This window comes from Coregonus lavaretus (genome assembly GCF_964263955.1).
Source record: "Coregonus lavaretus genome assembly, contig: HAP1_SCAFFOLD_236, whole genome shotgun sequence".
NCBI classification, from domain to species: domain Eukaryota; kingdom Metazoa; phylum Chordata; class Actinopteri; order Salmoniformes; family Salmonidae; genus Coregonus; species Coregonus lavaretus.
In genome coordinates, this window is record NW_028163050.1 from 421000 (window position 1) to 443341 (window position 22342).

The following is a 22342-nucleotide window of genomic DNA, read 5'->3' on the forward strand; positions in this document are numbered from 1 at the left end:
GACCTGCCCACCGGACGATAACACGTTGACCTACCCACCGGATGATAACACGACGACCTGCCCACCGGACGATAACACGTTGACCTACCCACCGGATGATAACACGACGACCTGCCCACCGGATGATAACACGTTGACCTGCCCACCGGATGACAACATCAGGGATGTGATCAGGACAAGATAGAAAATCAAGATGCTGTCTAAGGTAGGGGTGTCAATTCCTGGAGGACCCAGTGTCTTCAGGGTTTCGCGCCTCCCTTGTACTTGCTTGATTAGTAAAGGTTATTGATTAGTTAGGAAATGCAATAGAGCTCTGGGGCCTCGTCAACCGTGCTAAATATCATTATCATTAGGCCTACGTTATATACTGATTAGTAGGGCTGAACGATTAATTGCATTCGCGATAATATCGCGATTTGACTGAACGCGATTTTCTAATCGCAACGTGCGCGATTTGAGGTGGTCACGTGACGCGACTTTTCATGCTGTCCAGCGCAATGTCCTCTTGCTCGACGGAACAGTCAGAAACTGACACAGCTGATACTTTAATATCGAAGAGGAACAGCACGTCGGTGGTGTGGAACTATTTTGGTTTTAAAAAAGAAGATGCTGAGCAGCGTCAGGTGTTGTGCAGAGCATGCCGTGCTCCGATTGCTACTTCACGGGGTAACACTACAAACCTGTTTCAGCACTTAAAAAAATACCACAAATCAATGCATGACAGTTGTATGACCAAAATGCCGAGCATCAGTGCGCGAGACAAGCCAAATACCTCAAGACAGGGATCACTGACAGAAATGTTCGAAAGTGTCACTCCGTATGAACGTAATTCAAAACGGCACGGAGAAATCACTCGGACAATAACCGAGTTCATAGCCAAAGATATGATGCCTCTCAGCACGGTGACCAAGCCTGGGTTCATGGCATTAATACATACGCTTGATAAACGTTACAGTATACCCTCCCGCACATACTTCAGTCAGACTGCCATACCGGAGCTGTACAAAAAGTGCAAAGAGAAAGTCGCCGCGGAACTTAAAACGGTGGAGTTTTTTGCTAGCACTACTGATATGTGGTCAAGCCGCACAGCTGAGCCGTACCAGAGTCTTACAGTCCATTTTATTGATGAAGATTTCAACCTCCGAGCTCGCTGCCTACAAACTACCTACTTCCCAGACGATCACACAGGGGAAAATATTGCAGCCGGCCTGAGAGAAGGGCTTGTCAGCTGGGATCTCCACGAGGAGAATCACGTCTGCATCACGACGGACAACGCGTCGAATATGGTGCTTGCTGCGCGGCTTAATGAATGGACGAGGCTCCAATGTTTTGGCCACAGATTACATCTTGCCATTGGTAAGTTATCGTGTGTGTGTGTGTGTGTGTGTGTGTGTGTGTGTGTGTGTGTGTGTGTGTGTGTGTGTGTGTGTGTGTGTGTGCGCGAGTGCGAGAGAGAGAGATGCGTCGATTAGTAAAGCTGAATATACAAATATATATAAATGATATTATATAAATCGGATGGGATTAAATAAATTCATACTTCCACTCCTTTTCTAATATGTAAATTCATTTTACTTGCTTATATCATATGTCTGTCTGTGGTGGAATGCCCACCTGCATTTTTTTTCTTTTCTTGTTTTTGTTTTTTACATGTTTTTTTAGTGTTTATGAGAGAGAGAGAGAGAGAAAGAGAGAGAGAATTGACATGCAAATAAAGACCCTTTGAATTGAGAGAGAGAGAGAGGATGTGTTGTGGATGTGTGTATTTCAGAATTACAGCTAATTTGAGTGTGTAATAGTGAGAGCCTTGTATCAAAACTCAAATTGTGTGTAATACACTACTTTTTATTTCTTTTAGAAAATGCACTCAAAGATGACAGAGTGTCAAGGGCAACAGCACTGTGCAGGAAGCTGGTGGGGCACTTTTCCCACAGTTGGAAGAAGAAAGCAGCCCTGACGGAGGCACAGAGAGAGCTCAAACTCCCTGAGCACAACCTCATAACGGAGTGCCCAACAAGATGGGGTTCTAAAGAAATGATGATTGCCAGAGTGCTTGAACAGGCCAAAGCCATTTCTCAGGTATTGTCTGGAGATCGATATGCACGCTCCCTTATCCCAACCTGGCAGGATATTGACGTGTTGGAGTCGATTCACAAGGCACTGCATCCTCTACTGGAGTTTACTGATGCTCTTTCTGGAGAGGAGTATGTAAGCATCTCCTACCTCAAGCCAGTTCTCCACCTTTTTGCCACATCAGTCCTGGCTGAAGATGCTGAGGACACTGACCTGACTAAATCAATAAAAACCAAAGTCCTAGCATACCTCAATAACAAATATGGAGACCCAAACATCCAGGAGCTTTTGGATGTTGCCTGTTTCCTGGACCCTAGGTTCAAAATACAGTACATCAGTACAGACAACATCCCTGCTATCAAGACTCGTCTGAAGACAGAGATAGTAGACTTGGCACAACGTACATATCATTGGGTAAATAATTATGTATTTCACAAAAACAAAAATTTTCTGTAAAATCTAACTGGAAAACTAATGGCTGTTGTTTTCATCTAATAGGAGAAGAGGTCTCGTACTGAAACTGTTCAGATGCCTCAAAGTGCACAGTCCTTGGGGGAAAAGACGAAGAGGTCTCTTGGCAGTTTTTTCAAGACCAGTTCAGCCTCTCCTTCTTTGCCTGTAAATCTTGAAGATGTCGCAGAGGCAGAGATAAACAATTACCTGATGACTCCTACCATTGATGGAGAAGATGATCCATTGGCTTGGTGGAGGGTGCACAAGATCAGCTACCCACAGTTGTGCACCATGGCACGCAAGTATCTTTGTGTACCTGCTACAAGCGCTCCCTCAGAGCGTCTTTTTAGCACAGGAGGGAATATTGTGACTTGCACTCGCTCATCCTTGAAGCCAGAAAAAGTCAATATTCTGGTTTTCTTAGCAAAAAACCTGTGAGCCACTGAGAACAGAACTGTTGGATAAGTATGGCTGGCAGTGCCATACTCGTAGTGAACTTTAGTCTGTGTGGTGTGTTATTGTTGTGTACTTGAGATAAGTGAGGCTCATCTATTTTATATTATAATATTCAAATCGTTTATAAAAAATAGTTTGTCTAAATTAAAAGTGCATTTCTCATTTTTTATTTATAACTTTATTTACTTTGATTTTACAAAATATTTTCAAAGCAAATTCCTTGTTTCAGTTGTGTGAAATGTTACTGACTTGGGAGCAGTAAGATACATACAATTTAAAATTATTTTTTTCTTAAGACTGTACCTTTTGCACACAGTGTTTACAAAGTTCATGCCTTTGTTTAAATTATTTAAATGCACAGTGGCAAAGCCACAGATGTTTCTGTAATGAGCAGTTCAATAAAAATGTCATTTATTTCAAGTCATACATGTTTGAATTTAATTCTAACAAATAGACCCAGCCTATGGGAAAGAACATTTCACACTAAATGTATATACTATTGTGTTGGTCATATTTAAATCATTCATTATGTTTTGTAGGGGAAAAAGGATAAATAAATTAAATCGCATATTAAATCGCAATCGCAATATTGGGGGCAAAAAATCGCAATTAGATTATTTTCCAAAATCGTTCAGCCTTACTGATTAGCCTACCATTATTTTAATTACTGTGCATTCAACACCTCCATTTCCCTCAAAATAACAATATTAATAATATTTGGTTGCAATACAACTGATCAACAACAACAAGTTGTGCGTTCGCTTGATCTGAGATTCGTGTGGAGATACGCACACTTTCAGAATGGATAAATACCCAACCTTTGCGGGAAAACTGGCGCACACAAGGTTTAAACTCTTATTTGTGCCTACTCCCCTTTGACAAATGAGTCCCCTGGTGAAAAGTAGTGCACTATATAGGGAATAGGGTGCCATTCTCTGGTCTAAAGTAGTGCACTATATAGGGAATAGGACGCCATTTGAGATGCAGCCTGTTTACCTTGGAACTTTCCGCTCTCCCTGACGGAGAAGACCAGAACGACGCTGCGGGCGGAACGGAAGGCAGCGTTCAGCTTCTTCTCGTTAACAGGCAGAGTGGACCACACCCCCTGCAAATAACAACAACCAACATCACACTGTTTGCTTGTATTCAGCGTCGGTCAACATTTTCATACATAAAAAAATAAAAAAAAGTACATGTAACAGAGATTATTTGCAGTAATTTGTGTGTTTTGTACATTCTATTACAAAGCCCGTTTTACATCAGCAGTTATCACAACATGCTTAACAGCCTAGACCCAAACAGCAGGCAAAGCAGAGGCCAAAGCACAGTGGCTAGGACAAACTCCTTAGAAGGAAGAAACCTGGAGAGGAACCAGGCTCTGAGGGGTGGCCAGTCCTCTAGTGGCTGTACTGGGTAGAGAGAAACCAGGCTCTGAGGGGTGGCCAGTCCTCTATTGGCTGTCCTGGCTAGACCAGAGGAACCAGGCTCTGAGGGGTGGCCAGTCCTCTATTGGCTGTACTGGGTAGAGAGGAACCAGGCTCTGAGGGGTGGCCAGTCCTCTACTGGCTGTACTGGGTAGACCAGAGGAACCAGGCTCTGAGGGGTGGCCAGTCCTCTACTGGCTGTACTGGGTAGACCAGAGGAACCAGGCTCTGAGGGGTGGCCAGTCCTCTTCTGGCTGTACTGGGTAGAGAGGAACCAGGCTCTGAGGGGTGGCCAGTCCTCTTCTGGCTGTACTGGGTAGAGAGGAACCAGGCTCTGAGGGGTGGCCAGTCCTCTACTGGCTGTACTGGGTAGAGAGGAACCAGGCTCTGAGGGGTGGCCAGTCCTCTACTGGCTGTACTGGGTAGAGAGGAACCAGGCTCTGAGGGGTGGCCAGTCCTCTACTGGCTGTACTGGGTAGACCAGAGGAACCAGGCTCTGAGGGGTGGCCAGTCCTCTACTGGCTGTACTGGGTAGAGAGGAACCAGGCTCTGAGGGGTGGCCAGTCCTCTACTGGCTGTACTGGGTAGAGAGGAACCAGGCTCTGAGGGGTGGCCAGTCCTCTACTGGCTGTACTGGGTAGACCAGAGGAACCAGGCTCTGAGGGGTGGCCAGTCCTCTACTGGCTGTACTGGGTAGAGAGGAACCAGGCTCTGAGGGGTGGCCAGTCCTCTACTGGCTGTACTGGGTAGAGAGGAACCAGGCTCTGAGGGGTGGCCAGTCCTCTACTGGCTGTACTGGGTAGAGAGGAACCAGGCTCTGAGGGGTGGCCAGTCCTCTACTGGCTGTACTGGGTAGAGAGGAACCAGGCTCTGAGGGGTGGCCAGTCCTCTACTGGCTGTACTGGGTAGAGAGGAACCAGGCTCTGAGGGGTGGCCAGTCCTCTACTGGCTGTACTGGGTAGAGAGGAACCAGGCTCTGAGGGGTGGCCAGTCCTCTACTGGCTGTACTGGGTAGACCAGAGGAACCAGGCTCTGAGGGGTGACCAGTATATTGGCTGCTCTGAGGGGTGGCCAGTCCTTTAGTGGCTGTACTGGGTAGACCAGAGGAACCAGGCTCTGAGGGGTGGCCAGTATATTGGCTGCTCTGAGGGGTGGCCAGTCCTTTAGTGGCTGTACTGGGTAGACCAGAGGAACCAGGCTCTGAGGGGTGGCCAGTACTCTATTGGCTGTACTGGGTAGACCAGAGGAACCAGGCTCTGAGGGGTGGCCAGTCCTCTATTGGCTGTACTGGGTAGACCAGAGGAACCAGGCTCTGAGGGGTGGCCAGTCCTCTATTGGCTGTACTGGGTAGACCAGAGGAACCAGGCTCTGAGGGGTGGCCAGTCCTCTATTGGCTGTACTGGCTAGACCAGAGGAACCAGGCTCTGAGGGGTGACCAGTCCTCTATTGGCTGTACTGGGTAGACCAGAGGAACCAGGCTCTGAGGGGTGGCCAGTCCTCTATTGGCTGTACTGGGTAGACCAGAGGAACCAGGCTCTGAGGGGTGGCCAGTCCTCTATTGGCTGTACTGGCTAGACCTTAGGAACCAGGCTCTGAGGGGTGGCCAGTCCTCTATTGGCTGTACTGGCTAGACCAGAGGAACCAGGCTCTGAGGGGTGGCCAGTCCTCTATTGGCTGTACTGGGTAGAGAGGAACCAGGCTCTGAGGGGTGGCCAGTCCTCTATTGGCTGTACTGGGTAGAGAGGAACCAGGCACTGAGGGGTGGCCAGTCCTCTATTGGCTGTACTGGGTAGAGAGGAACCAGGCTCTGAGGGGTGGCCAGTCCTCTATTGGCTGTACTGGGTAGACCTGAGGAACCAGGCTCTGAGGGGTGGCCAGTCCTCTATTGGCTGTACTGGCTAGACCAGAGGAACCAGGCTCTGAGGGGTGACCAGTCCTCTACTGGCTGTACTGGGTAGACCAGAGGAACCAGGCTCTGAGGGGTGGCCAGTCCTCTATTGGCTGTACTGGCTAGACCAGAGGAACCAGGCTCTGAGGGGTGACCAGTCCTCTACTGGCTGTACTGGGTAGACCAGAGGAACCAGGCTCTGAGGGGTGGCCAGTCCTCTATTGGCTGTACTGGCTAGACCAGAGGAACCAGGCTCTGAGGGGTGACCAGTCCTCTACTGGCTGTACTGGGTAGACCAGAGGAACCAGGCTCTGAGGGGTGGCCAGTCCTCTATTGGCTGTACTGGCTAGACCAGAGGAACCAGGCTCTGACGGGTGGCCAGTCCTCTATTGGCTGTACTGGGTAGACCAGAGGAACCAGGCTCTGAGGGGTGGCCAGTCCTCTATTGGCTGTAATGGGTAGACCAGAGGAACCAGGCTCTGAGGGGTGGCCAGTCCTCTATTGGCTGTAATGGGTAGAGATTGAGAGACTGAGTTAAGAGAGTAGTGCACCTTAGCCTTGGCCAGGGAGACGTTCTCATGGTTGTTGCTCTTGATCAGGAAGAAGCGTGCGTCTCGTAGGACGTACTTCAGCTTGCTGGTCTGGTCCTTACGGACGGCGCGGACAGACGACGACAGCTTCTCACGCTTCTTCTCAGAACCTGGAGAAGAAGAATTAACAAAAATGTGTTAAACTTCAAAATTACATCAAATCTAACAATTTACAGCAGCACATTGCCATGGCTGCAAAAATCCAGGGGGAAAAATATCGATACACCGATTCTTCAGAAATCTGCATTTTCAAAACGTAGGCCATACATTTTTTTTTTTTTTTTTTATGCTGTGATCAGGGGTGCGCAACTATAGTTTTCCTTCACACAAAATACATCAGTCGGCAGAAAATTGCTTCATTTTCTTAAGCTGACAGTTGGCTAGCAGCCAACAGGTAAATTAGCTTATAATGAAAAAGCAAGGTATTGTTTTGCTAAATGTATGCCTGGCCATCATATATGTTTATCATAGCCAGCTACATTTCTTAACGTTTTGCTTAAAGTTAATCTCGCATTTTACCGGAGAAAAGTAGCTACATCAGTCAGAACGCAATCTGCTGACAGAATACCTGTTCGAGAACACGGGAATTTGATTGGCCTGATGAGAGCAAAAAAAATAAAGCATTTAGCTCCTTTTCTGTAAATCATTTAAAAACAGGCTAAAGTAGAAGTCTCCCTGGGATTTCAGCACTGTAGTTTTCAGGGCCTAAAATGAAATCTACCAGCCACTCCGATATCTTACCAGCCAAAATATTTGTTTTTCCGCTCAAATTCCACCAACACAAAAAAACTGATTAGCATGCATTGTAATGTTTCTAAAACAAATGTATTACTAGTAAGAAGTAATGTGGTATATTGCTTCATTTCATTTTTTTGTGACCCGAGTCTTTTCACCAAAATATCACAGATTAGACAAAAATGTTCACCTGCCCCTTTAAGGGCGGGTTGTTACCGTGGTAACACGACTCGAGTCAGGCTTCTAAAAATGAATCTTTCACTCAGCTCTTCACAGCCCCCAGCGCTGCAGCGCCAGGTGGGATAGCCTACAGTGCTCGGTTTAAAGTAACGCACTATATAGGGAATAGGGTGTCATTTGGTTCCTGTTGTGATGGAGAAGCACCCGAATGCTCACACAGTAGTCATTCATGTTGGTACAAACGACATCAAGTTGCATAAATCTGAGCAATTAAAAAAAGCTGACTTCAGACTTCTCACAGGCAGGCTAAAGGAGACAGACAAGCGGGTTCTCATTTCCAGGCCTCTACCAACCATATCACTTTAGTCCTCTCCTCTGGTGCACAACTGGCTTAAATCCTACTGTTCCTCAACGGATTTGGAGTTCATTGACAATTTTGACCACTTTTGGGAGAGGCCTCAGTTTTACAAGAGGGATGGCTATGAAAGGGGCAAAGGTTTTTGGCCAACATCAAGGAGGCTCTTCTAAAACGGACTCAACAGCCCAACCCCTGCTTGGGTCATTATTCCCATCCAACCATTTCACAGCGTTATCATTGTACGGTCAGCCCAACTGGGGAAGCCCACTGTGGTCAGCTGGTCCTGTGGTTACTGTTGGGAAGCCCACTGTGGTCAGCTGGTCCTGTGGCTACTGTTGGGAAGCCCACTGTGGTCAGCTGGTCCTGTGGCTACTGTTGGGAAGCCCACTGTGGTCAGCTGGTCCAGTGGCTACTGTTGGGGAGCCCACTGTGGTCAGCTGGTCCTGTGGCTACTGTTGGGAAGCCCACTGTGGTCAGCTGGTCCTGTGGCTACTGTTGGGAAGACCACTGTGGTCAGCTGGTCCAGTGCAATTATATCAAATACAATAAATATGGATACCCCCGCTGTCAATATGGATACCCCCGCTGTCAATATGGATACCCCCGCTGTCAATATGGATACCCCCGCTGTCAATATGGATACCCCCGCTGTCAATATGGATACCCCCGCTGTCAATATGGATACCCCCGCTCTCAATATGGATACCCCCGCTGTCAATATGGATACCCCCGCTGTCAATATGGATACCCCCGCTGTCAATATGGATACCCCCGCTGTCAATATGGATACCCCCGCTGTCAATATGGATACCCCTACAGACATCGCTCTTAACCAACCCTGTAGTTTTGTAGTTAGCAGAAACAGATTAGTAATGATGCCATAAATATAGAGGCTGTTTTGAAATCACATAGAGGGCTTGGGCTGTTACATATCAACGTACGAAGGTTGATGTCAAAGATGGACCCCCTTGATATCTGGGAGCATGACACGAGCGCGGATATGTTGGTTCTCAGAGAGACTTTGGTAAATGACTCAATCCCGGATAAGGACATCGCTGATTACAACATCTTCTGACTCGATCCCGGATAAGGACATCGCTGATTACAACATCTTCTGACTCGATCCCGGATAAGGACATCGCTGATTACAACATCTTCAGGTGGTACAGACTAATAAGGTGAGGGGTGGCTATACATTACCAACAACCTGTTTTCACTTTGTCATTATGGGGTATTGTGTGTAAATTGATGAGGGGATTTTTAAAATTTTGGGTCGAGAATCTGTCTCCGCACCACGTGCTCTCACCACTGGTGTCCCCCAGGGCTCAGTTCTAGGCCCTCTCCTATTCTCGCTATACACCAAGTCACTTGGCTCTGTCATATCCTCACATGGTCTCTCCTATCATTGCTACGCAGACGACACACAATTAACTTTCTCCTGATAACCAGGTGGCGAATCGCATCTCTGCATGTCTGGCAGACATATCAGTGTGGACGTCGGATCACCACCTCAAGCTGAACCTCGGCAAGACGGAGCTGCTCTTCCTCCCAGGGAAGGACTGCCTGCTCCATGATCTCGCCATCACGGTTGACAACTCCATTGTGTCCTCCTCCCAGAGTGCAAAGAACCTTGGCGTGACCCTGGACAACACCCTGTCGTTCTCCGCTAACATCAAAGCGGTGACCCGATCCTGCAGGTTCATGCTCTACAACATTCGCAGAGTACGACCCTACCTTACACAGAAAGCGGCACAGGTCCTAATCCAGGCACTTGTCATCTCCCGTCTGGATTACTGCAACTCGCTGTTGGCTGGGCTCCCTGCCTGTGCCATTAAACCCCTACAACTTATCCAGAACGCTGCAGCCCGTCTGGTGTTCAACCTTCCCAAGTTCTCTCATGTCACCCCCGCTCACTCCACTGGCTTCCAGTTGAGGCTCGCATCTACTACAAGATCATGGTGCTTGCCTACAGAGCTGTGAGGGGAACGGCACCTCCTTACCTTCAGGCTCTGATCAGACCCTACACCCAAACGAGGGCACTACGTTCATCCACCTCTGGCCTGCTAGCTCCCCTACCTCTACAGAAGCACAGTACCCGCTCAGCCCAGTCAAAACTGTTCGCTGCTCTGGCACCCCAATGGTGGAACAAGCTCCCCCACGACGCCAGGACAGCGGAGTCGCTCAACACCTTCTGGAGACTCTTGAAACCCTACCTCTTTAAGGAATACCTGGAATAGTATAAAAGTAATCCTTCTTCCCCCATAAAAAATAAATAAAGTGGTTGTCCCACTGGCTATCATAAGGTGAATGCACCAATTTGTAAGTCGCTCTGGATAAGAGCGTCTGCTAAATGACGTAAATGTAAAGTGTTCCACTCCGTATCCACTTAGTGAAATTATAAATACAAGCAGTAGGACTATGTTTTAATCGTTATAGTCTAGAAAGATTGACTATGTTTAACCTATGGTCTGACCTTGTGTACCACTCAGTACCATGGCTCTGTATGGTCCACAGAAAAAAAAATACCCAACACTGGTTGTCATCAAGCTGTCCCGTCAAAAATAAGCTTCAAACTGTAACCAGTGCCTGCAACCTGGTTCAGGTTGTCAGTCAACCTACCAGGGTAGTTACAAACAGCACAGGAATGAAATCCACATGTATTGATCACATCTTTACTAATGCTGCAGAGATCTGCTCTAAAGCAGTATCCATTGGATGTAGTGATCATAATATAGTAGCCATATCTAGGAAAACCAAAGTTCCAAAGACTGGACCTAAAATAGTGTGTAAGCGATCATACAAGAGGTTTTGCAATGATTACTATGTCGAAGATGTGAAGAATATGTGTTGGTGTGATGTGTGTAATTAGGAACAACCTGAAGCTGCACTTGAAGCATTTATTAAAACTGCTTCTTCCGGTTACTGATGGGCATGCGCCCATTAAGAAACTGACTGTTAGAACCGTCAAATCTCTGTGGATAGATGATGAATTGAAAAACTATGGCTGAGAGGGATGAGGCAATGGGAATAGCAAATAAGTCTGACAACACAACACACCGGCAAACATCCAGTAAATCGAGAAATCACGTAACTAAACAAAATAAGCTGCTCTACGGAACAAAGATGAAAGGGAAAGAGAGAGTAAAAAGTTCTGGAGTTTTTTCCCAAATGAAATTCCAGGCAAAAAACACAAACTCTGCACCATCCTTCACTGAGGCAGATGGCTTGTTCATAACAAAACCCTTCGATATTGCCAACCACTTTAATCACTTTTCTGTTGACAAGGTTAAGGGACAGAGTGTGCCATCAGGCCTGGAGGGAGGCAAAGGTCAGGCAAAGGTCAGTCTGCTGCCCAAGAATAGCAGAGCACCCTTTAAAAATGGTTCAAACAGCCCGTTACCAGTGCTTAGCAAACTTTGGGAAAACAAATTGTGTTTGACCAAATAAAGTTATTTTACAGAAAACGAAGTAACAGACTTGCAGCATGCTTATGGAGAAGGGCACTCAACATGCTCGGCACTGACACAAATGACTGATGATTGAAAGAAATTGATAGTAAGAAGACTGTGGGAGCCGTTTTGTTCGACTTCAGTGCAGCTTTTGATATCATTGATCATAACCTATTGCTGAAAAAAACTTGTGTTCTATTAGATGGGTTTCGTTAAATGGAAGCCTCTAAATGCAAATTCAGTTAAGTGTGATGTACTGCAGAGCAGCTGGCCGTCATCGTTTTCTGTGTTTACTAATGACCTTCCACTGACCTTGAATAAAGCCTGTGTGTCTATGTACTCAACAGTATACTGGTCGGCTACGACAGTCAAATAACTAACTGATAGAGAGCGCAGAGCGCCAGTCAGTACCTTTGGTCATGTAGTGTATCTAGGCATCTGGATTAACGAGAGCTATGTTTCAGAAAGCATGTTGATGAGTTAGTTAAGAATTAAAATGGGCTTCCTTTATAGGAATAGGCCATGCCTTTCATTAAATAACAGAAAACAAATCATTCAGTTGACATTCATCCCGGTTATAGATAACGGGGATATCGTTTATATGAATGCAGCTGCCACTGTATTGAAGCCACTGGGGATATCGTCTATATGAATACAGCTGCCACTGTATTGAAGCCACTGGGGATATTGTCTATATGAATGCAGCTGCCACTGTATTGAAGCCACTGGGGATATCGTCTATATGAATGCAGCTGCCACTGTATTGAAGCCACTGGGGATATCGTCTATATGAATGCAGCTGCCACTGTATTGAAGCCACTGGGGATATCGTCTATATGAATACAGCTGCCACTGTATTGAAGCCACTGGGGATATCGTCTATATGAATACAGCTGCCACTGTATTGAAGCCACTGGGGATATCGTCTATATGAATGCAGCTGCCACTGTATTGAAGCCACTGGGGATATCGTTTATATGAATACAGCTGCCACTGTATTGAAGCCACTGGGGATATCGTCTATATGAATGCAGCTGCCACTGTATTGAAGCCACTGGGGATATCGTCTATATGAATACAGCTGCCACTGTATTGAAGCCACTGGGGATATCGTCTATATGAATACAGCTGCCACTGTATTGAAGCCACTGGGGATATCGTCTATATGAATGCAGCTGCCACTGTATTGAAGCCACTGGACCCAGTTTATAACACTACGCTTTATTACAGGCAACAGGTTTAGTACACATCATAGCTTTCTGTATCATAAAGTAGCCTGGCCCTCTTTGAAATCTCCTAGATCGATGTTTATAAAGCCCTCCTGCATAAACTTCCGCTGTACCTTACTCCATTGTTAACTTACAGACGTACCCGGGCTGAGAGATCCCTTCGATCTCCAACGAAAATCTGCTTTTAGATTTTTTTGCACCTTCCTTGTGGAATAATCTCCAAGGCTCTCTAAATTGGTGCCTCTGACTATTCAAAAGGCTGATGGAGGACCGTTTTTACTGAGGAATGGGTTTGTTTTCTATGATTGTGTTTTGCTTTTAGTGTATTGATGTGTTTATAATGATGTGTTTTTAATGATGTATATTGTTTGATACAGGGTCATCTGTGAAAGAGACCTTGGTCTCCGTCAAAATAAAGGTTAAATAAATAAATAAATACAGGCGCCTCCCGAGAGGCGCAGCGTCTAAGGCACTGCATCGCAGGGTAGCGGCGTCACTACAGCCCGGGGTTACCGGCCATGACTGGGAGTCCCATAGGGCGACGCACAATTGGCCCAGCGTCGACCGGGTTAGGGGAGGGTTTGGCCTGGGGGGGGGGGGGGGGGGGGACTTTACTTGGCTCATTGCGCTCTTGCGACTCCTTGTGGCGGGCCGGGCGCCTGCAGGCTGACCTCGTCGTCAGTTGAACGGTGTTTCCTCCGACACATTGGTGCGGCTGGCTTCCTGGTTAAGCAGGCGGGTGTTAAGAAGTGCAGCTTGGCGGGTCATGTTTCGGAGGACGCACGACTCGACCTTCGCCTCTCCCAAGCACGTTGGGGGAGTTGCAGCGATGAGACAAGATCGTAATCACAAAATTGGGGAGAAAAGGGGGTAAAAATAATTAAAATAATTATAAAGTAAATTTGGGACGTATTTCAAGCTCACTTCACTTCTCTCAACGTGCTTCTTATTTTCACATCCAGGCTGCAGCCCATGGTGAACATTTTAACAACATATTATCAGTACAAATCGGACGGAACATGTGAAGTGTGTGTTTGAACTGGTATCCTGCTGCTGGTATTACTAACAGTGAATTAGGAAGGGGGCGGAGTCTATAGAATCTCACCCTAGTTCTGAGCTGCGTCCCAATAATCTCTCCTTGCTCCAGAAGTGTGCACTCATTCATTCACTGCTTCCCACAGTATGTATAAACATTGGATTGGTATAGGCTAGAGAGGGCGTTTCCCCCATTTGAAGGTTGCAAATTAAAAAATGCAAATTAATTACTTAAAAATCAAATGTGATTTTCTGGATTTTTGTTTTAGATTCCGTCTCTCACAGTTGAAGTGTACCTATGATAAAAATTACAGACCTCTACATGCTTTGTAAGTAGGAAAACCTGCTAAATCGGCAGTGTATCAAATACTTGTTCTCCCCACAGTATGTATAAACATTGGATTGGTGTAGGCTAGAGAGGGCGTTTCCCCCATTTCATTATACCAGTAATATCCTTCTTAATCCATGAAGGGAAGTGAACAGATGTCGGGGAATGGGATGCAACTGGGATAGTGAAAATAAATGGTGTTGAGCAGGTGTTCGTTTACCTGAGGCGTCAGACCCGGAGCCAGAGTGAACCGACTCCCCCTCAGAGAAGGACACTGACTCAGACTGGGAGTCGCTGGCTTCACTGCGAGTGTCGTAACCATGCGGTTCATTCACGGCTCTCTGATCCCCTTCCTCCTGCTCATACTCCTCCTCCTCCTCTTCGTCTTCCTCGTCTTCCTCTGGGCCCTTCTCTCCCTCCTCCTCTTCCTCCTCCATCCCCTCTTCTCCCTCCATGTTGGATCTGTCTCCCTCGGAGGACTCGGCCGTGCTGCCTGTCTCCTGGTCCGACGCCTCCTCTTCCTCCTCCTCTTCCTCTTCCTTGGAGGAGGCGCTGACCCTGCCAACACTCTCCTCACTGGGACGCATCAGCTTCTAGACAAGACAGAACAGAAAGGCATCAGGTTCTGTAAATGGCACCCTATTCCCTATTTAGCGCACTACTTTTGGCACCCTACTCCCTATGTAGCGCACTACTTTTGGCACCCTACTCCCTATGTAGCGCACTACTTTTGGCACCCTACTCCCTATGTAGCGCACTACTTTTGGCACCCTACTCCCTATGTAGCGCACTACTTTTGGCACCCTATTCCCTATGTAGCGCACTACTTTTGGCACCCTATTCCCTATGTAGCGCACTACTTTTGGCACCCTATTCCCTATGTAGCGCACTACTTTTGGCACCCTATTCCCTATGTAGCGCACTACTTTTGGCACCCTATTCCCTATGTAGCGCACTACTTTTGGCACCCTACTCCCTATGTAGCGCACTACTTTTGGCACCCTATTCCCTATGTAGCGCACTACTTTTGGCACCCTATTCCCTATGTAGCGCACTACTTTTGGCAAAGGCCATAAGGCTTTGGTGAAAAGTGGACCATAGGGTTCTGGTCAAAACCAGTGTCCTATAGCAGTGTTGTCCGTGAGTCAGCCAAATCGAAGAAGTGGCAAGCCAGGGAGTTCCCACACACACCAGATGTATTTTTGCAGAACGAGCTCCATTTGTGGCGGCCTCTGGTATTCTAATGCCTTGATTCCAGCCGTAATACGCAGCTAAATTATTACTTTCACGACTTCACCTCCCAGATCGGCAAAATTAGTTGTGGTAAAGTAGAAAGACATTACAATTAAAATTACAGAAAATGTATGAATTCAGTGAGTTAGTTGTTTTGGATATCGACTAGGCCTATATGATCACTAAGTAAGATAACCTTTAACATTAAACCGGCCTTCTCTTGAGATTAAAGTTATATTTACAGTTCCATATGAATTGCCACAATTTGTGTTTGTTCTTCAACTGATGTATTTGATTGGCTCTGCTGCTGTGGACACTTGGGGGTGTGTCATTTTGATGAACTATCCCTTTAACAGTTTGGCCTGTCAATCAAACACTGTGGGTGGGATTGTCAGGGAATGGGGCAGGATGTTTAAGGTCACAGAGCTGATAGGGTTTCAGACCTGTCAATCTAACACTGTGGGTGGGACTGTCAGGGAAGGGGGCAGGATGTTTAAGGTCACAGAGCTGATAGGGTTTCAGACCTGTCAATCTAACACTGTGGGTGGGACTGTCAGGGAAGGCGGTAGATTAGTAATTACATTTTAGTCATTTAGCAGACACTCTTATCCAGAGCGACTTACAGTTAGTGAGTGCATACATTATTTTTTTGTATTTTTCATACTGGCCCCCTACCAACTGAGCTACATCCCTGCCGGCCATTCCCTCCCCTACCCTGGACGACGCTGGGCCAATTATGCGCCGCCCCATGGGTCTCCCGGTCGTGGCCAGCTACGACAGAGCCTGGATTCGAACCAGGATCTCTAGTGGCACAGCTAGCACTGCGATGCAGTGCCTTGGACCACTGCGCCACTCGGGAGGTGATCTAGTCAGAAACGAGTCGTCTACTCCTTCAATTTAGTTTATTGTGGCAAAAAACAGGTTGTGTTCTATCAAGTAAACATGTATTCCCTGCTGAGAAACAAAATAGTAACTTCATTTAGTAAAGCTGCTCCTACCTCTGTGGTGAGCTCTGGCATGAGGGGCTTGATCCTCTGTCTGTCTGGCTCTCTCCTGCGGCCCAGGGGCTTGTCAGGCTGGGCTGCTTTGAGAGGGTCCCCCCTCTGCGCCCCACCAGCTCTCATGGAATGGGTCTTCCTGTCCTCGTAGTAATCTTCAGTCTTGTATTCGGAGGGGTGCCGTCCTCCCCTGGGGTTGACCAGCTTCTTCCCGCTGGCCCCAGCCGAGGGGGCAGATCTCTTGGTGGCCTGTCTGGTGGTGGTGTGAACCGAGGGCCGCAGACGCTTCAGCTCGTGGTTATCCCCTCGGTCGTTCTTCCTCTTAGACCCTGGAGGAGGAAAGGTCATATTAAATCTTCAATATTACATTTTGAAAGTGTGTCCATGTTCCTAAACCCCTCTGGCTTGTTGTTGGACCGTCTGTCAGTCTCACTTTGACTCCTCCCGCTGGAGCAGCATCTGTTCTGACTTTGTGGCTGTGTTATTTAGTGGAAATCGCTCATTACCCGGTTGATCAAATTCTACACTGTTCGCTCAATTTCAGTTTGTGAGAAACAAGTGCTGAATACTGTAGGGAATAACTGTACCATCTAAAAATCGCATTTTTACAGCTGATTGAAGCTGGTGGACAAAAGCAACTGAAAATATATTTCACAGCGATTTAGATGGTACAATGAGCAAGTCAGAATATCTGTCTCAGTTTGACACCAGACGCCGCTCCGGCAGGAGAAACCAATAGGCCAATATCACAGCCAATCACAACACTGGTGGGTAAGTTAATACTGTGAAACACCATCATTCCACTGTTAGCTCCAGATATGGACATTTTCTGAAATTACAATGCAAAAATATCCTTTGTGATCTGTGCTCCTGTTCTGTTTGGGGCTTAGATATTGAATTCGATAAAAAAAATATATATTTAAAGAAAACTAGTTTTTTTTAACATGCACCCTTTTCAGGGTGAGTTTGTGTTCTTGCAAACTATACTGAACAAACATTTTCACAACATGTAAAGCATTAGTCCCCTGTTTCATGAGCTGACATAAAAGATCCCAGAAATGTTCCATACGCACAAAAAGCTTACTTCTCTCAAATTGTTGCCACAAATTAGTTTACATCCCTGTTAGTGAGCATTTCCCCATTGCCAAAAAAAATTCCAGCCACCTGACAGGTGTTGCAGTTATATTTTTATTCAGTGTACATCGCAAACAGGGATGACAAAGACTGGACTGCCAATGACTGGGCACTCAGGCTAACTAATATAGGCTTTTCATCTTTTAATTACTGCGCGGTTATAGGTACCTTTTTTCTGGTTGACGTGGTGTTCACTCTCCGGGTTGTAGAGCTCATCGTCCTGATCAGGGGCCTCGGTGAGGATATCGTCCAGTACGTTGAGCTCTCCCTCTGGAGGACAGAGATAGGTACAACCACAGTTAGACATAGTAGATTTCAACTAACAGAGTGCAGAGTCCATTTAGGGGAAGCTACCTTTGATCAAGGCCCTTAGGGCTCTGGTCAAAACAAGTGCACTATGTAGGGAATAAGATGCCATTAGGGACGTAGCTAGCACAAGCGTTTCTAAAATCGACTAGATAGAACTGACTAAACTTCATGATGGAGTTGACTGGCTGACTAGATAGAACTGACTAAACTTCATGATGGAGTTGACTGGCTGACTAGATAGAACTGACTAAACTTCATGATGGAGTTGACTGGCTGACTAGATAGAACTGACTAAACTTCATGATGGAGTTGACTGGCTGACTAGATAGAACTGACTAAACTTCATGATGGAGTTGACTGGCTGACTAGATAGAACTGACTAAACTTCATGATGGAGTTGACTGGCTGACTAGATAGAACTGACTAAACTTCATGATGGAGTTGACTGGCTGACTAGATAGAACTGACTAAACTTCATGATGGAGTTGACTGGCTGACTAGATAGAACTGACTAAACTTCATGATGGAGTTGACTGGCTGACTAGATAGAACTGACTAAACTTCATGATGGAGTTGACTGGCTGACTAGATAGAACTGACTAAACTTCATGATGGAGTTGACTGGCTGACTAGATAGAACTGACTAAACTTCATGATGGAGTTGACTGGCTGACTAGATAGAACTGACTAAACTTCATGATGGAGTTGACTGGCTGACTAGATAGAACTGACTAAACTTTATGATGGAGTTGACTGGCTGACTAGATAGAACTGACTAAACTTCATGATGGAGTTGACTGGCTGACTAGATAGAACTGACTAAACTTCATGATGGAGTTGACTGGCTGACTAGATAGAACTGACTAAACTTCATGATGGAGTTGACTGGCTGACTAGATAGAACTGACTAAACTTTATGATGGAGTTGACTGGCTGACTAGATAGAACTGACTAAACTTCATGATGGAGTTGACTGGCTGACTAGATAGAACTGACTAAACTTCATGATGGAGTTGACTGGCTGACTAGATAGAACTGACTAAACTTCATGATGGAGTTGACTGGCTGACTAGATAGAACTGACTAAACTTCATGATGGAGTTGACTGGCTGACTAGATAGAACTGACTAAACTTCATGATGGAGTTGACTGGCTGACTAGATAGAACTGACTAAACTTCATGATGGAGTTGACTGGCTGACTAGATAGAACTGACTAAACTTCATGATGGAGTTGACTGGCTGACTAGATAGAACTGACTAAACTTCATGATGGAGTTGACTGGCTGACTAGATAGAACTGACTAAACTTCATGATGGAGTTGACTGGCTGACTAGATAGAACTGACTAAACTTCATGATGGAGTTGACTGGCTGACTAGATAGAACTGACTAAACTTCATGATGGAGTTGACTGGCTGACTAGATAGAACTGACTAAACTTCATGATGGAGTTGACTGGCTGACTAGATAGAACTGACTAAACTTCATGATGGAGTTGACTGGCTGACTAGATAGAACTGACTAAACTTCATGATGGAGTTGACTGGCTGACTAGATAGAACTGACTAAACTTCATGATGGAGTTGACTGGCTGACTAGATAGAACTGACTAAACTTCATGATGGAGTTGACTGGCTGACTAGATAGAACTGACTAAACTTCATGATGGAGTTGACTGGCTGACTAGATAGAACTGACTAAACTTTATGATGGAGTTGACTGGCTGACTAGATAGAACTGACTAAACTTCATGATGGAGTTGACTGGCTGACTAGATAGAACTGACTAAACTTCATGATGGAGTTGACTGGCTGACTAGATAGAACTGACTAAACTTCATGATGGAGTTGACTGGCTGACTAGATAGAACTGACTAAACTTCATGATGGAGTTGACTGGCTGACTAGATAGAACTGACTAAACTTTATGATGGAGTTGACTGGCTGACTAGATAGAACTGACTAAACTTCATGATGGAGTTGACTGGCTGACTAGATAGAACTGACTAAACTTCATGATGGAGTTGACTGGCTGACTAGATAGAACTGACTAAACTTCATGATGGAGTTGACTGGCTGACTAGATAGAACTGACTAAACTTTATGATGGAGTTGACTGGCTGACTAGATAGAACTGACTAAACTTCATGATGGAGTTGACTGGCTGACTAGATAGAACTGACTAAACTTCATGATGGAGTTGACTGGCTGACTAGATAGAACTGACTAAACTTCATGATGGAGTTGACTGGCTGACTAGATAGAACTGACTAAACTTCATGATGGAGTTGACTGGCTGACTAGATAGAACTGACTAAACTTCATGATGGAGTTGACTGGCTGACTAGATAGAACTGACTAAACTTTATGATGGAGTTGACTGGCTGACTAGATAGAACTGACTAAACTTCATGATGGAGTTGACTGGCTGACTAGATAGAACTGACTAAACTTCATGATGGAGTTGACTGGCTGACTAGATAGAACTGACTAAACTTCATGATGGAGTTGAGCGGCGAATAGTTTGTTCGGACTGGAGCGCCGACCAGAGCCGGATTATCAAAACATAGTTCCACGGGGCTTTGGGTAATGAAATCAGCGTTTACATTTTTTTTTGTGACGTCGGAGCACCAGTCCACACACACACACACACTAGACAGCGCTCAACTCCATTGTAAATAGTGAAGTTGAGTTTAGTCGGCTAGTTCGAGGCATGATTCTAGTAGACAAAACAACGCCAGAAGGCTCGTTAACCCCCTGCATCCATGCCGCTAGTCTCGGATAGCTGTAGGCAGGGTGAATGAACGAGCTGCTGCAGTCACTATGGAAGCTTTCTAGAGCACACGGTTCAATTGTGCATAAGCGCATTTTTAAAACTCTGTAAAATGGTTAAACTAGTGAGAAAAATGTGATCGTGGCAAGAACGTGTGAGTGGGTAACACTATCAACCCAAATTGAAATGTTGATTTATTTGTACATATTATATTGTGCCAACAGGGACAGTAGGTCTTACTATATTACACAACCTCATGTTTGACCACATCCAATTTAGGGGAATTACCCTTTTACCTCAGACTGGTGTCATCACGATGGCATGAAAAAAGATTGCTTAAAACAGATATCTTTGGTTTTGGTATACGTGCTGGAGTTCGCAGGCCTTAAAACCTTTTTATTTATTGATTGATTGAACGAACAATTATGGGAGCTCTGCACAATAAAATTAAAAATATGCTGGCCATTGATTTGAGAGTCAACCTATGACTTAAATAACAGCCAACAGGCATTGGCGACCAAATTGAAACCAAATGCAACAATCCAAACTGTAGCTGGCGGTCTTCTAACCAGTGTTATACAGTGCATTCGGAACGTTCTCTAACCCTTGACTTTTCCCACAATTTGTTACGTTACCGCCTTATTCTAAAATGTATTATATTGTTTTTTTTTTCTCCCCTCAATCTACACACAATACCACAAAAGGAAAAACAGAGACATTTTAGCAAATATATATATAATTTTAAAAAATTCAATATCCAATTTTAATAAGTATTCAGACCCTTTATGACGCTACAAGCTTGGCACACCTGTATTTGGGGAGTTTCTCCCATTCCTCTCTGCAGATCCTCTCAAGCTCTGTCAGGTTGGACGGGGAGCGTCGCTACACAGCTATTTTCAGGTCTCTACAGAGATGTTCGATTGGTTTTCAAGTCCGGGCTCTGGCTGGGCCACTGAAGGACATTCAGAAACTTGTCCCGAAGCCACTCCTGCGTGTTGTCCTGTTGGAAGGTGAACCTTTGCCCCAGTCTGAGGTCCTGAACGCTCTGGAGCAGGCTTTCATCAAGGATCTCTCTGTACTTTGCTCCGTTCATCTTTCCCTCGATCCTGACTAGTATCCCAGTCCTTGACGCTGAAAAACATCCCCACAACATGATGCTGCCACCACCATGCTTCATCGTAGGGATGGTGCCAGGTTTCCTCCAGACGTGACGATTGGCATTCAGGTCAAACAATTAAATCATGGTTTCATCAGACCAGAGAATCTTGTTTCTTATGGTCAGAGTCCTTTAGGTGCCTTTTGGCAAACTCCAAGCGGGCTGTCATGTGCCTTTTACTAAGAGTGGCTTCCTTCTGGCCACTCTACCATAAAGGCCTGATTGGTGGAGTACTGCAGAGATGGTTGTCCTTCTGGAAGATTCTCCCATCTCCACAGAAGAACTCTGTTGCTCTGTCAGAGTCACAATCGAGTTCTTGGTCACCTTCCTGACCAAGGCCCTTCTCCCCCGATTGCTCAGTTTGGCCAGGCGGCCAGCTCTAGGAAGAGTCTTGGTGGTTCCAAACCTCTTCCATTTAAGAATGATGGAGGCCACTGTGTTCTTGGCGACCTTCAATGCTGCAGAAATGTTTTGGTACCCTTCCCCAGATCTGTGCCTCGACACAATCCTGTCTCGGAGCTCTACGGACAATTCCTTCGA

The 22342-nt window shown here is 45.9% G+C and overlaps 1 protein-coding gene across 1 annotated transcript in view; it reads right to left on the reverse strand.

Moving 5' to 3' along the window:
- The window catches only part of LOC311118555 (YTH domain-containing protein 1-like), a 60303-nt gene that overhangs the window by 32413 nt on the left and 5548 nt on the right, over window positions 1-22342 (reverse strand). The window contains exons 2-6 of the mRNA XM_084193345.1: window positions 17732-17833; window positions 16430-16758; window positions 14419-14791; window positions 6846-6994; window positions 3979-4087 (exon numbers count right to left, since the gene is read on the reverse strand). Of these exons, the coding sequence (XP_084049471.1) occupies window positions 3979-4087; window positions 6846-6994; window positions 14419-14791; window positions 16430-16758; window positions 17732-17833 (1062 nt within the window). The remainder of the gene's footprint in view (window positions 1-3978; window positions 4088-6845; window positions 6995-14418; window positions 14792-16429; window positions 16759-17731; window positions 17834-22342) is intronic.